General features: G+C 47.8%; 1 protein-coding gene across 1 annotated transcript in view; it reads right to left on the bottom strand.

Annotated features, from left to right (window-relative positions):
• Positions 1-303: 303 nt before the first annotated feature.
• Positions 304-15186, bottom strand: part of LRRC49 (leucine rich repeat containing 49) — a 36889-nt gene continuing 22006 nt past the window's right edge. Inside the window, exons 13-17 of the mRNA XM_044439026.1 lie at positions 9600-9837; positions 7919-8104; positions 5920-6029; positions 4867-5020; positions 304-953 (exon numbers count right to left, since the gene is read on the bottom strand). Coding sequence (XP_044294961.1) covers positions 747-953; positions 4867-5020; positions 5920-6029; positions 7919-8104; positions 9600-9837 — 895 coding nt within the window. The 3' untranslated portion in view covers positions 304-746. The remainder of the gene's footprint in view (positions 954-4866; positions 5021-5919; positions 6030-7918; positions 8105-9599; positions 9838-15186) is intronic.

A 15186-nucleotide genomic window follows, 5' to 3' on the forward strand; every position in this document is an offset into this window, starting at 1 on the left:
GGTCATACCCCCTGCCCAGAACCTCCGCCAGAGCCCAACACCGACCTTTACAGTTCCTTGCTTGGTAAATGCTATAGACATCGGCTGAGTACAAGGATCCTAGTCTGAAAGAAACAAATGGCCTCATAAGCGAATAATGCAAGACGGAAGTCAGCCAACCCTGGTCTAAGACAGCCACTCGCTTTCACGGCAGCAGGGACCCTTCGTTCCTTCTGCAGACCCCCTGCTACCAAAAGTTTATCTTTCCCACTGCATCTTCCATTCCATCAATATCAAATGAAAACAACTCCTTCGTATCTCAGATTGGGATTTATAAACGGAATCATTTATTAGCTTCCAGCCCTCAACATCCACTCTTTCAGAAGGTGACTTTCTTCCCATCGCTAGAGAATCAAGAAAACTATTTAAAAGGTGAGCATCGAAAAGAGAGGAGAGAGGAGGGTTAGTGCTCCAGTGAGAAAAGAACAACAGTGCCATTGACAAAAAACAGGATTCAGTGACCACAACACAGGTGCCAATTTATCTGCCTAATGCGGTGTTAAGCCAGTGTGCCCAGACCCTGGTGTGTTATCTGAGCGAGAATAAAGACAGCTCATCTGAAACTTGTGGGAAAGTGAAGTTCCTTCAAAGCAATATTCCTATATTTTTTAAAAGATGTCCAAGGGTGCTAGCAACTGTATGCACCATTTTAGACCTTCGTGAAAAACCGCACCGCATGATACCAAAATACACGGGAAGCTGTGACTTTAGGATTTCTGATCAGCGATCCGCTGCAAGCAGAGTTTCATGTAGGAATCCTTGTTGCGTATCTCGATCACGGCATCCTTGACAAGTTCAATGAACATTTGAGGCCAGAGTTTCTGCAAGGATTCGTTTTTCAGATTGATGTCCGTTGCTTCCTTCACCAATCCTTGGATGTAGCTTTGGCAGAAGTTCTTCCTGTCCTTCATTTCCTGCACAAAAGAACCCTTGTTGAAGGCAAAAATAAGAAAGCAAATCTCTACAGAACAGCTAGGTTTAATTATAGAAATACCAGAGACCTGAAACAGAGAGAAAGGGAGATTGAAGATGACATGCTGGTCCCAGAGAATGAGATGCCAGAACAGGTAAGAGGATCTCTCGAGAGAGAGAGCCTTTGTCAGCGTGAGGCAACGCAGGTGTTCAAGTCCTACCAGCTCCTTAGGCAGAACAACAGATTAGCTAATTATCAGATATAACACAAGAGAGGATAGATTAAAAAGCAAAAATGTCTAACAGAAATTCAAAATATTGATTCAGATGAGCATCAATATCAAACTATGGTTTGGCTTGAGCTCATGCACAAACAGGAACGTTCAAGGTATTACTTTTACTCTCTTGCCTATTTCTTTATTATATTTATAGCCCACCTTTTTTCTTGTAAGGAACCCAGTTTATCAATGTGCTCATTTAGGACACAATCCTATGCATATTTAGGGGAGAAGGAAGAGCTGCAACTCTCAGCATGCCCTAAACAGCACTGTTTTTCCTCTTGTTTTCCATGAAAACAAACATACAATTGTCACAAATAAACTAATGCAGTGAAGAACTGACAGACAGCTTAAGGAACAGCGGGGAAAGTGACGAGAACAATTTGAAAACCTACCTGAAAAAGATCTGGGAAGGCCTGATATTTGCATCGGGCCATCTGCCACAGAGCGACAAACCCCTTCTCTGTCATCCAGGCCCAGCTCAGCCTCACCGGTGGAGGAGTGAAATTAAGATTTTCGCTTGCTTTTGCCTCACTTTGACATTCACTTACGCTGAACCAAATTTGCCATTTCAGTTCCCAGTTACCCTTCTGAAGGGCTCCATGAACCCCTTTTCTCTTTACCACCCTGCAAGAATTAGGTGCCACGAGCAAACTTGGCCACCAGTTTGAAGCACTGATTCCGGTACAGACAAGGTTTGACATTGTCACTCACTTATTCCGGCTCTCTGTGCTCCCTTCTTTAACCAGGGAACCGTTCCCTGACTGCTGAATACGAAGTTCGTTGGGCAGCCTTAAATGAGGGGCTCCGGCAAAAGCTTTCTGATGATTCAAGCTCACAATAACCTATTCTACCGTAAGAGTCACCCTATTCTAACCATGAGGCTATTGCGTATTATGAAGGCATTATGTATGTTATTTCTTATGTAATGTATTTATGTAGTATGCTATGTAAGACATAATGTAATAATGTATGTAATAATAACATTTCTTTAATGTTCCTATGCATAATTAATAATTAATATTTTAATTAACATTTTAATAGCAACATGTTTACTGAATGTAACTATGCATAATTAATTATTTAATAACGTTTTACTTAATACTTTTAATAGTAACGTGTTTACTGAATGTTACTATGTATAATTAATTAATGACAGCATTTCTGTACCCCTCAACAGCCAAACTGTTTGGGAAGTTCACAACAAATAAAATCATGAAACACAGCACGATGAACACAGTGTAACACTTTTAAAAGTGCACTATAACGCCAAAGTGCAAACCCATGCCAGCATAAAAAAACAGAAACACATCAACAGATTTCAAACAAAACAGAAGAAACTGAAAGACCAAATCTTTGTGCAAGGGAAGACCGCTTCCCCATTAGGTATTAACTTATCTTCTGTATTATATTAAGCCGTGTTTTGTGGCTGTCAGGAGCACTTGTTTCGACCCGAGAGATGTACAAGCGGCCAGCAAGCCAGGCCGTACAGCGTGCCCGAACGGGGAGGCGGGGGCGGGGGGTGCACTGTCGCACTATTGAGGCTTTCTTGTTCAATTACCCTAATCCCCTTTCATGAAGGATTTCCACAAAGCCCGATAACAAACTGCCCTCTGGAAGCTGCCGCGGTGTTAAACCCGACTGATTTACAGCACAGCTGAAAATAGGAGGTCGCCAGTTGCTCCTCCAAACCAGACAGAACTCCTTTTGACGGTTAGTACAAGCGGACAAATCCCTTCCAGCGGCTATGATCTAAAATATAGTTACTCTTGGGTGAGTATAATGTGCTACTCTCATTAGCGCACTAGCTGTCATGTTTGTGATAGTTTGCAGTTGACAAGCTGAGTTGGCAGCTACCTTGCCAGCTCTCGAAGGATGTACAATAAATCCACAGGTAAACATGGGACTTACCTTTCCTAACAACAGACAGCCTGCTATTCACCCGAGAGAGAAGGCTGCACCTGAAAGCAGTCTTCTGAGACGACAGAAATGGGAAATCCAGGTCCATTCTTTGCTTCCCTGCATGCCACTGGCTGCTTAAAATCTCTCTGCTATGCAGCTTCGCTTTTACTGTGCTGAGTGAGAATGCGACACACAGACACACAACAGCAGCACTGGAAGCAGGGTGAGCTGGCGCACATGTGAGCTGGGAAGCCCCCAGCTCAAATCCGATCTTGGCCTCAGGCCCCCTCGCAGCCTCAACGCCCGCCTGCAGTACATCCTCGCCGACCCGCGACACGATCGCGTTTGGGTTAGACTATCCCACCAGGCTACGCCATGTGAAGGCCTGCCTTTGATGACCACCTGAAAGCTATCTCCTTTTAGGACTGGGCAGCCAGACCAACTGACCAGATCAGGACCTACGTGGCCAGTTTTAAGGCAGTCATACTGGAATGCCTGCCCTGGAAGGCTCCCTTGGCATTGCTTTTTGGACACAGGTATCATCGATTCTTTTAAAAAATGTGAGATAGATTTTTATGCAATGTTCTAACCTACCAGCCGGCTTTCAGTGCTGTTTTACGCTGAGCTGCCTGTCTGAATGCCTTGAGGCTTGCTCCTGAGGAGCCCTTTAGGTCGGAGGTGGGCAGCTCTTCCAACTCGAGGGCCAAATCCATTCTCAAGGAAGCTTTGGGAGCCCACATTCCGCTGGTGGATGTGACCAAGGGCAGGAGAGGTGGGATGAAGTACCGGAACAGTTTTGCTTAAACCTGCCAGTAATTAACCCTTCAGAGAGACATTTCATGCTTTTAGAATGGGGGAGGAAACTACACAAAACCCAGGCAAGTACCAAGTGCTCAGTGGCTGGGCCAGGGGAAGGGCGTGTGGTCCGATAAGGAACCTCAGGAGACCAGCTTCAGCCCCTGGGCTGATGTTCCCCACCTTGGATGCAGACAACTGCAGTGTGAAACTGAGTTCAGAGAGCAGGACAACCCGCAAACAAGAACTGTAGGTTGTTGCTAACCATGGATGCTTGTTGAAATGCGGTTTTTCGTCTCGTCTGAACCGGCTGCACTAACAACCATGACTTGTAGGCCACAAGCAATGCATGAAGAGAAACTCTGGGCTGCTGTTGAGTTGCAAAGTACGTATTGTTCATCCACGGGCTGTCATCTCAGCTGGGTCCACCACCATAACCCATCTTTCAACAACAAGCTGTAGTTTAACTATAAGCCACATTCAACCCACATTCGAATTTTGAAGGCGGGGGATTGTGTTGTCTGAATCCATGCTTAGTCTCTCACTTACATCAAACCACTGAGATATTTTGCCAAGAGGGCAGAAAGTTCCTAAATAAGCCATGCTTTCATTAATTTTGCACTGAATCAAAGCAGGAACGAGCGGAAGTGGGGGAGCATGCCTTTATGGACTTCCAATGTGCTGCGTATCTCCACTTACAATAAATGTATGTGTCAACGTATGGATAATTTTAATAGTGCTACTGCCAGAATGTGAAGCAGGAGGCGTAAGTTCTGTTCCAGTCAAATCCTGAAATGAACTGTTTCAAGACGGAAGTCAACTCTGCTGTTTCAGGCAAAGGAAAATATGTAAGAAGCTGATTAAAAAGCAGATGAGCTACTGCAACAAAAACAAACCGCTGACTTTCCCTCATGGCGCCTCTTCTTTCAGGTCTCCTTACCTCCAGCTTTTCTGTCTGAGAGTCTCTTGTGGTGTAATTCAACGTTGACCGACTGGCATTTTCTCCTCCAAGCTTTCGACGGTCGTTGTCATCTTCGCTTGTACTCCCAAATTTCTTCCCCTTTGCTTCCAAAAGATAACACAGTTGTTTCTTCCTGAGGACAGGTGAGGAAAAGAAAGATTTACAAGCCTAAGAAACTGCAGATCCTTACTGACGACTACAAACACAGGTTTTTGTTTGTGCGTGTCAATTTTAATTTACGAGTTTTCAGTTTTATTGTGTATCCTGTCGCTGCAACCATTTTCAACACATGTTTGGCAGATGTTCTAAATTAGTCTCCAGAATGAGAAAGGGGATGGGGGAGAACCTAAATACCCAAAAAGAAAGAACTGACATTTTTAAAATAAGAAGAATTGCATTTCTCTACTCAGTGTAGAAGAGCTATGCTGGCTGGAGGATATTGGCAGCTGCAGCCCAACACACCAGCAGGGCACCAGGGTGGGGAAGGCTGTATCGGACCTGACTGGCAGTCCCGAAGGTGGTCGAGTGACTCCGCCAGGCTTGTGCCTCAGGGCTGGGCTGTGACGATTTGGGCTAAAGCCCGACTTGCCACTGCAGGGGGCTATACAGGTCAGTCTTTGGCATCAAAACCTTCTGGGTCAGAGTCACCCAGGAAACACACCCACTGTTTTGAATTGCTTCAGTACTTCATGGCTTAATGTCTGTTTTACTTTTTGTTGTTGCTGCACTAATGGCCACTGGCTGGCAAGTAAATGATGGAGGAGAGGGGAGGGGAGACTGGGACAGACAGACAGACAGGTAGAGGCCATCCTGAAGGGTCTTCCCAGCCCTGTTGCTAAAGATCCACTGTTCGCTCCCCTCCTCCTGTAAAACCCACACCAAAGTCCCTTAGCACACATGAACCAGACAGGAAAGCAGGCTCACTGGAGAGCTCTGTGGACCCCTCACAGAATACCAGCAGCTTTCTTACCAGCACCTTTGCCTTCAAATGACACCGACAAAGCACGCTTCCTCACACCTGCATCTTTTTACCTGCAGTCCCCGAGCAAGGCGAGCAAGCGGCAGTAGGGCATGTCGGATGATGCGACACAAGCCAGGACGCCGAACAGTCTTTCTGCCATGACCATGTCATTCTGGGTCACCTGCAAAGGTGGAGAGACGCAAGGAGGCACGCTGGGGCTAAGTCACGCACTCGGAGGGCTGCTGATTTCAACGGGCAGCATCCGTCGGCATCCGGAGACTTTGCATTCCTCACTGTGGCTTGCAGGGGCCAGTGGGGGCCAGCGGACTTTTGCAGGGGCTACGATGGCACTTTTTGCAGCTGCCGCTGATTGAGCAGCTTCTGTGGGCAAGGAGCAGCTGGAAGCACCTGTGCGGCTCTCGGGACCGCTGCATCCCCACGACTCCACGGCAGCCTGGCGCATTTAGACAGTGGGACGCTGGCTCTGCCCTCTTTGCTGGCGCCTTCCCACTCATATAGTAAGCTCTACCAAAGGCCTTCTCCGTGGGTCACCAGCGGTTCGATGACTCAAGCTGCTGCCAGCTACCCGATCTGCGGCCACTTAGCAAAATATACACTGAGGATTCTCAAAGGAAATCAGTAGGACTTGTAAGGCGATTCTTCTGCCCGCCTCAGTTAAAGAACCATGGCTGTAGCATGCAAAGCGCTTTACAAATCAGTCTCCCAGCCAACATGGAAAACAGTCCATTATTATTTTCGTTGGTCTTATCGAGAACTAAAACAAAGAACGAGCGTGCAGTATCCAGCAGAGCACTTCTGCCTGCCAAGAAACTTTCTGTTGAGGCGAGAGAGATTTAGAGCTTCCAGGGCAACCCACAACAAGCAGGAACGCTCGTTTCTGGAGGAAGCTGGGTCAGGAGAGCTCGCATGAGCAAGTGTTTCTGCTCATGGGAGGGCTTTCTCGAGGAAGCTCTCCATCTCCCTTGTGTAAGCAGTGAGTCCTGCCTGCCCAAGAGACTCAGCAGGATCCACCCCTTTGCAGCAGGGAAACCGTGGGGGTGGAAGCACCCCACTGCATTCTGTGCATGAAAAGGTATACAATGCAAAACATTCATGCGGATTTGAGGAGGGAAGTTGTAAATCCTTTTGGATTTTCAAACATTCAAATTGCGTCACATTCCCAATGGGTCCTAGATAAATAAAAAAATGGTTTTGCTTGATACTACAAGATTGTTCTAAAATGTTCTCATAAAAATAATTTATGTTTGGTGAAGAAAAACGTCCATTCTGAGATAATATTAGAAATTTAATGGCGTGTTTTCCTTTATAAGTTCCTGAATTACTTAAGGGGAACTATTCCCTCTTCTTACTTTTCCTCCCTCTGGGAGGTTTTAGTTGAGTTTAGCGTTTGGGCCCCCTTGTCCTCCACTGCACAATTAATGTGTGCCAGAAAAGAAATGAAAAATAAGTTGTACATCTAGCGATATTTCATTATAAGCCCAGCTTGTAACGAATTATAAAATGATGGTGTCCAATTTTCAGTTGATTTAAGGGCTTCCTGTATAATCAATATTGCCAATTTAAAAGTACCAGACTTATCCAAAGATAGTGTTTAAAATAAAGAAGATAGTTTAATTTTTTTAAAAAAAAGCCCAAACCCCAACTTCCTATTAGACCGCTTCTCTTTTCTTCTCAGTTCCTGCTGACTCTAAGATTTCTCACTTCTCTTATCCCATGGCTTTATTTTCTCCTTTTTCCAGGCTACATTAGCAGATCCATCTACTGGCTAACTGGATCACCCACACAAATAACTCATGCAGCGCAGGAAGGGAAGAAGTCCCAGGACTCCTCCATGACAGCACGCCAGGATGAGGAGAACCCTGCTCACAAAAGTGTGCAGGACTCTCTGAAGTATCCTTAAATTGCCCTAGAGGTGCTGCAGATAACCCTCTTTTCTCAAGCCACTCATTTTGCAGGACTGACCCATCAGTATCAGGATCAGCAGAACCTATGCGCTGAAGCAATGCGAGCGTCGGTGTGAGCACCTTTTCAGTACCGCTGTGTCCTTACCTCTATTCCATTTATTTTCTGCAGACTGAAATGGCTCAGTCGAAAGAGCACGTAATACTTCCACAGGGTGAAGGTGACGACGGGATTGCCCTGCGCCTCGACGGTTAGCTGCTCAAGGCGGCGAAGGTGGGCTAAGGCGTTGAACTGCTGCAGCGTGACGAGGCTGGTCTCCTTGAACTTCAGGTGCTGGGCAGACAGGGAGGCAAGCCGAGTTAGACTTCTAGTGCAAGAGCCGGAGAGGTTTGGCTGGCGGGCAGCTTGGGGCGCTTCTGACCAGTGCGGCCGCGTGACCAGCTTTAACGCCTGGGCTCTGCGTCGAGGAAGCAAAACCAGCCGAAAGGGAAAGACCAGGGGGACGTGGGGTGAATGACTACGGCTTGGACAGGGCCACCGTCAAGGACTGGAAGGGGCAAGAATGTGCTGAGGCCCAGGGCAGGGCAGAAGAGCCCTCCGGCCCTGGTCCCAGTCCCAGGTATATCACCAAAAGCGTGGCCCATGCCAAGCTCAGAGAGTGGAGCCAGCGGGCTCCACTGGCTCTGCCATCTCCTTCTGAGCAGGGCGGCTCTTCTCGCCCACCCTGTGCCCTCCACAACCCAGACTACAACACATCTCACCCATGAACGTGGGTCATGCTTACTGGGCTCATGGGAATTGTCAACCCAAGCTCCTGGAGGGCATCTGGTCAAGAAAGCTGGCCTGGAGAAGCCCAAGGAGGTGGGCCCAAAAGGGCATGTGGAAAGATCCCTGGCCTCAGGGCCAGCCCTGATGTCGGGCGAATCAGGCGGCTGATCTGGGAGGTCACAGAACGGCAGCCAAGGGCTTCTTACTCAATCCCATAATGCTGCATGTTTTAATGTCAGGGGAGAGGGAGACTCAGGGAGCAGCCCCTTCAGTACGGCAGCCAAATAGTGGGGGAGGCAGCTGGCTGACTGCCACACTGGGCAACCCTTGAGTGGGACGGTGTGAACCGCAGCCTTGCAACAGCAGGGGGTTGGACCGACGTTCTTGAGGTCCCCTTCCGACCCGACTCTTCCGAGCCACCACTGCCCCTGCCAAAAAATAACGAGGAGAAAAATAACGCCAGGGCGGGGCCGGAGAACAGAATGCTTGCAAGCTGAACGGGACCCTTTCAGGGCTCTGCAGCCTCCGTGGGATGAGCTGTCTGCTGGATGCCACGCACTGCATAAAAGATTAAAGCAGGTAAGGCAGGTGACATCACATCTGCAAAACTGAACAAGCGGGACTCGTTTCCAGCGGATCCTGCACTAGCAGAGGGGGGAAAACATCCTCACACAATATTTATTTATTTATAAATAAATAAAATGTGTATGCTGTCTGTTACTTGCGTCTCTGGACGGCTTACAACATAAATCAGAATACAATAGATAAACTGACTATAGCTAATGCATGGCATTCTCTTGCTGTAGGGTGCGGCATCATTCATGGATTCTGAGGGGGTCCCAGGGCCCATCCACGGGGCACGTGGGAGGATGCCGACCAATGGCTAAATGGATTTCCATTTTTCAGTGAGTAATGCCCCCTGAATATCGGTTGCTGGAGAATCGAGAACTGCAGAGGGAGGTATTGCCTCCTGGCCTCCTTGTGGACTCGCAGACCGACCTTTGGTCTTAGGCCCTTACTTGAAGCAAGCCGGGCATCTGGTGATACAAACACGTCTTACCAGAGAATTGGGAAACTTGATCTTCAGCTTCGGCAGCACGGGGACGATTTCATCGAAGTCTATGAAAATGAAGGCGATCGTGGCGACGCTTCCAGCTGTGTGAATGCTCCAGTTCCGATCCAGGGATTCCAGCGCTCCGGCACCGTACAGATACAGAGTGTCACCATCTATTTCGACCAGGTGTGAGTCCAGGACAGACAGCCCTTGGGTGGCTTTGCTCAAAAGTGAATCGAGAGACCTGTGTGGAGACGGCAGAACCATTATCCAAAAGCAGGAATTTCTAGTGACCGGTTTGCTGCAGAAGTCCACATCAGACACACGAGCATGAGCGAAAAAGGCCGCCGGCCTATCAGTCACGGTTCTGGTGGTGGACGAGATGCCCTTCCAAAATACCTGTTACCTGAAAGGTATGGGGAGGTGCCACAGTGCACTAGAGGAGTACATACTTTATATGCAGACTGAGAGAAGTGTACTTTAATTGCCCTTCTGCTTTACAGAGGCTGCATTAGTGACGCTGCTTCCTTCCCTCATGACCCTGTTACATATTTTGCTCTTGCTCACTCTGCAGAAATAATTTTTCATCTCGTTTCCTCTGTCCAGCATTTGGGAGAGGGAGATATTATAAAGTACCTGATCCCATTTGTCTTCTGAGGACATATTGGCCAAGCCCTGCGTTTGCAAGAATCTAGCCTCCATGCCAATTTCTCTTTTACTGGCAACAGCATCCATTGGGCATATTTCTGGAATTGTGAAGGCGTCTAGGCACAACCCAGGGAATGTTCAAGATGCATTCAGTTTACTTTCCCTGGATTGTGCTGTACATATTTAAGCCTTCAGATTCCTCACGTACAGAAATTGGGTGGGGGGGGCGGGAACCCAGCAAAAACTGGAACAATGAAAGTGGAAAGGAACTTGATTGCTCTGAGTATTCTTGAGTAAGGCTGCTTCTTACAAACGGTAATATGCCATGAAAGATACAGTGCTAAGGGGATTGCACAGGGGAGGAAGGTGAAGCAAGGTTTGCGATTAAATTTACCTTTTGCTTGTTCAGTGAAGGCATCTCTTTGGAAGAGAAACACTGCAAGACTTTCCAAGCTGCCTGCACAGGCCTGAGATTTTAAGTGCCGAGAATTCAACCTGGCTGAATTCAAGCACCTGCTCCCCCCATTTGCATAGCTGTGCAAATGTCTCAGTCATTATGTTTATGTGTATCTCCCAGAATCCCCGAAATGCTGCAAATGATCCTGACAGATTTTTTTAAACTCTCTTAGAGGTGGCAGAACAGGACAAAGCAACTAGGATTCCAGTGCTCTGGTACTTAACCCGCCCCCATTAAAAAAAGCCCTATTAGCTCGGCCCCACCGAGGAGCTTCCTCAAGCTGTTTCCCCTCCCAATTTTTTCTTTTTTTTTAAAGAACTTTCAGAGAATTACACTGACTGCAGCAGTTAAAGGCTCCCAGAAGAAGCTGTAAAAAGTGGAAGATGTCGCTATCCCTCCGTTCTGGACTAGCTGCAGACTCAGAGGAACATTAAAAAGGTGAAGGGCATGGAGGGCTCTCACTTCAACATCTAAAATTGAGAGAATTTCATTGCTAACTGGGAGATACCTCCACACACCTTTCAGCACACCCACTTCTTCCAGTTTTCTATACTTCTGGTGCCCAGGCTGACCTCTCCTCTCCCTTTTTATTATTTTTCTCCTGGTCCTTTCAAAGGGTACACAAATTAGTTTCTGTGCCATCTCACCTTGTCAGTTTCCTTGTCTTTTCCCTACTCTACCTGGCTGTGCTATTTGACACCTGAAGCACATGAGGAACTGGACCAAGGCAGGAAGTGACCAGGAAAGTGGCTTGCGTGGGCTTCCGTGCACCTGTGCAAGACTGGCCAAAGGAAAACACAAACACATTTCCACAATCTTCAACGATCAAAACACTCATTGCAGAAAGAGGGACAAAGAGGCGAGGTCCCTTCAAGGGCATGTCAAGCACGGGTGGATGGCAATAACCGGCGGTCGCAACGGTGGGGCTGAGAAAAGCAGGAGAAAAAACATTTCAGCACACGAGGACGCTGCTCTCCTGGGTCCAGATGGTGCAACAGCACCCCAAGCTGCACCTCAAACCATGGGTTCAGGGTGCTTTGCTCAGGGAAAATAAGCTACAATGCAGTCTGGGTTTGCATATCGCAGCCCCCGGGGCAAACGGACTCTGGTGGGGGCTTGCGTCCCGCAAGCAAATTGTTTTGTTTCATTATATCCATGGTTTTTATTTCCAGAAGCAGGACGAAAGCTCAAAGATGTGAACACTCTGGAACAAGCCACACCCCAACCTAGGCCTCTTGATTTGGAAGGGAAAGGGAAACTCTCATGGCGATCCAAACACCCCCTGCTCCAGCACAGACTGCCTCTGATAGGACTGCTTGAGAGTAAATGGCCCTCTAAACAGCAGACCCGTTTACCAGAAAGAGGGAGAAATTTAAAAAGTTCATTGCCTGGAAAATACCCAGGATTGTTATAAACTTTGCAACCCTCCAACACAGTGAAGTATTGGGGTTGCTGTGTTTTAAAAACTCATTATTTTGCCACGTTATTTTTAGAGGAATAAAAGCAAAGTGATTCTTCCAACATCTTATTCTATAAAAGTAAATTAGAGCTTCCAGAAATAACGTGGAAACTTATTTTATACATTACTTTTTATTGTAGAAAGCTTGGCTAAAGAAACATGGTGTTCATGATCAGGAAATTACTAAGAATAAACTAGCTTCACAGCCCGTCCCAAAGTAAGTAAAGAAAACATTACACAAAGAACTTTGCTTTAACGGGATGGAGAGGGAAATGGCTCCATGTTATTCTAATGCAGAGTTCTCAGGGTAAGCAAAGGGACGAAGCTATTAACATTAATAAATGCTACTGCAGGATACCAAATTGATCAAAACAAACTTGGTACGCATGATTTATCCTTTTTGAAAGCAGCCTCCAGAGAAACTAACCGGGATACGTTGCCCAGTGTCTGTTAAAGGGTGTAAATGGATTGGATGGCTTCTCTTTGCAGGCTCCTTTTCCCTATGTGGAGACCCTGCTCCAGGGACCAGCAGGAATCATTTCCTGTGTGGAAAGGAACAGATGGGCGAGGGAGCGATGCCCTGCCGTGCCCTTCCTCTCTCCCTTGCCGACGCCGCTGCCGCCAGGGTGTCCTTCAGCTCGCTCTCTGGTTCCAGAGCTGGGCCAAGAGAAAGGGGCCTCAACGCCGCTGAACAGCCAAAGGGCCAAGTATCCCTGAACTGCTGCATTGTCATGGCCGGCCTGGAAGCATCTGGGGTTGGGGAGGGGCTTCCAGGGCAAAGGCTCTTCCTCACTCGCTCAGGAAGCTCCCGGCGTCTTGTACATGGGGAATGCAAGGTCTTCAGCTTTCCTTCTGCTGCTCTGCACAGGAAATCAAATCCTGGGTACAACCGGCAGCCAAGAGGGCATCAGAGGTGGACAGCGGGTCTGGCAATCATTGCAGGGCCCATCTTCAGTCATGGGGACCATCTTCCCCCACATGGATCCAGCGTGCCTCATGGGGGCGGCAGCTTTGGTGAGGACACACAGCCAGGCAATTGGTTCTGGCCAGGTCAGAACCCCTGTTAAATCCTGGGCGGGCAACTCGGAGGTTCCCCATGTTAGCCCAGAGCCAGCGGCTCTATCCAGCCCTACCCCCAGCCAGGGAAGGCAAGCTGCTCCCAGATCTGGCATTGCCTCTGGAAGCTCAAGCTGCCACAGGGGCAGCACAAATACAAACTGGCCGTGCTTTTCGTCTCGGTTGGGTTTGTGTAACACGCCTCTGATTGGATTACCTTCAAAAAGCCACCTGGACCAACTGCATGGAGCAATCGTGCCAGTTTTGAAACAGAGAGAGTCAGAAGGGGCCTCCCAGGTCATCTAGTCTGACCCGCAGCTCCAGCCGGCTCCACTCCTGACATGCCTACCAGGAGCGTGTCCAGCCTTCCTTGAACACCCTCACCGATGGGGCTTCAACAACCTCCCGTGGATGCCCATTCCATGCCGCAGGGGTCCTAACCATCGGGAAGGACTTCCTGGCATCCTCACTAAATCTTGGCTCCCGGAGCCTGGCTCCACTGGAACGCATCCTGCCCTCCTCTGCACGTCTTGACCTACCTCCGTGTGAAAGGATCGCTTCCCTTCCACACAAACCTGCCTGGCCCCAGGCGTTCCACCTGGGTGCACCTGCCACATACTCTTTGGATCGCCCTTCACTTTTCTGTTTGGTGGGCTTTTGTCGTAAACCACCCAGAGAGCTTCGGCAGAGGTCCTTTGCCATCCCTTCCCATAATACTAAGACTCAGGATCATTCTGAGACACGGTTAGCAGATTCAGGACAGACGCAATCCAGTTTCACAGGAAACACAGTCAACAGACATCGGTCTAGCACGAAGGGCAGGTATGGTCAGGTACCTCCATTCATTCATTCATTCATTCATTCATTCATTCATTCATTCATATTTGTATGCCGTCCTTTGCAAAAGCCTCAGGATAGCTCACACAAATAAAATACAAATATCTACCATAACATTAATTAATTAATGACTCATTCTGGCTGCAACGAAAATATGATGATAAAATTCAATATTAAAACCTATTAAAATATTGATTAAATAAAAAGGTCTTAACCTGGCACCGAAAAACATATAATGACAGCGCCAGGCGGACCTCTCTGGGGAGCGCATTCCATAGACGGGGCGCCACCACAGAGAAGGCCCTCCTCCGGGTGCTCACCCTCCTAACATCTTTCACAGAGGGCTCCCGGAGGAGGGCTTCTGCTGCCGATCTCGGGGCGGGAGGGCAAATAGGGAAGCAGGCGTTCCTTTAGTTATCCTGGTCCCAAGCCGTTTAGAGCTTTATAGGTAATAACCAGCACCTTGAATTGAGCCCAGACTTCGATGGGAAGCCAGTGGAGCAGATAGAGCACTGGGGTTATATGAGAATAACGCCCAGTCCCTGTCGGCATCCTGACAGCTCTGTTTTGCACCATATCCAGCCAGTGCCCAAAGGCAAAAGCCCTCTGGACTTGCATCAGCCCAGAGAGTAAACCATCAGCCCAAGAGTTCAACAGACATTTTGAAAAGACAACACCACCTCCCCACACACACACACACACACACAACCCAGCATATAGAAAGGATGTCAAGGGAGATTGGCTTTTTCTGCTGATAAACATTCCAGCTTTGCTAATTTCCCATTTTAGAATCCTCAAAGATGCATAGAAGGCATCATCACATACATATATACATTTCTGGTGTTAAAAATAAAAACAAGAAAACTTAAATTACAACCATTGGTTTTGGCAGGCAAAATCAAAGCTATGGGGGGGGGAGACCAATAATCCCAGAAATTATCTTATGAATCATCAGAGTAACAGTTAAATACTGTTTCTGCTAAAATAACACAGGTGCAGGCATCAGCCGGGAAGGCAGACGGTTCGGCTTGAGAGGCTGTTCAGAGAAGCCTCTGTTTACGAGAGCTATTCACGCACAAAGAATTAACAGCTTCATTCTGCTGGATGTGCATTATCCAGTTGTTTGTTTGATCTTC

The sequence above is a fragment of the Varanus komodoensis genome, unplaced genomic scaffold (assembly GCF_004798865.1).
Source record: "Varanus komodoensis strain SLA01 unplaced genomic scaffold, ASM479886v1 scaffold33, whole genome shotgun sequence".
Classification (NCBI taxonomy): domain Eukaryota; kingdom Metazoa; phylum Chordata; class Lepidosauria; order Squamata; family Varanidae; genus Varanus; species Varanus komodoensis.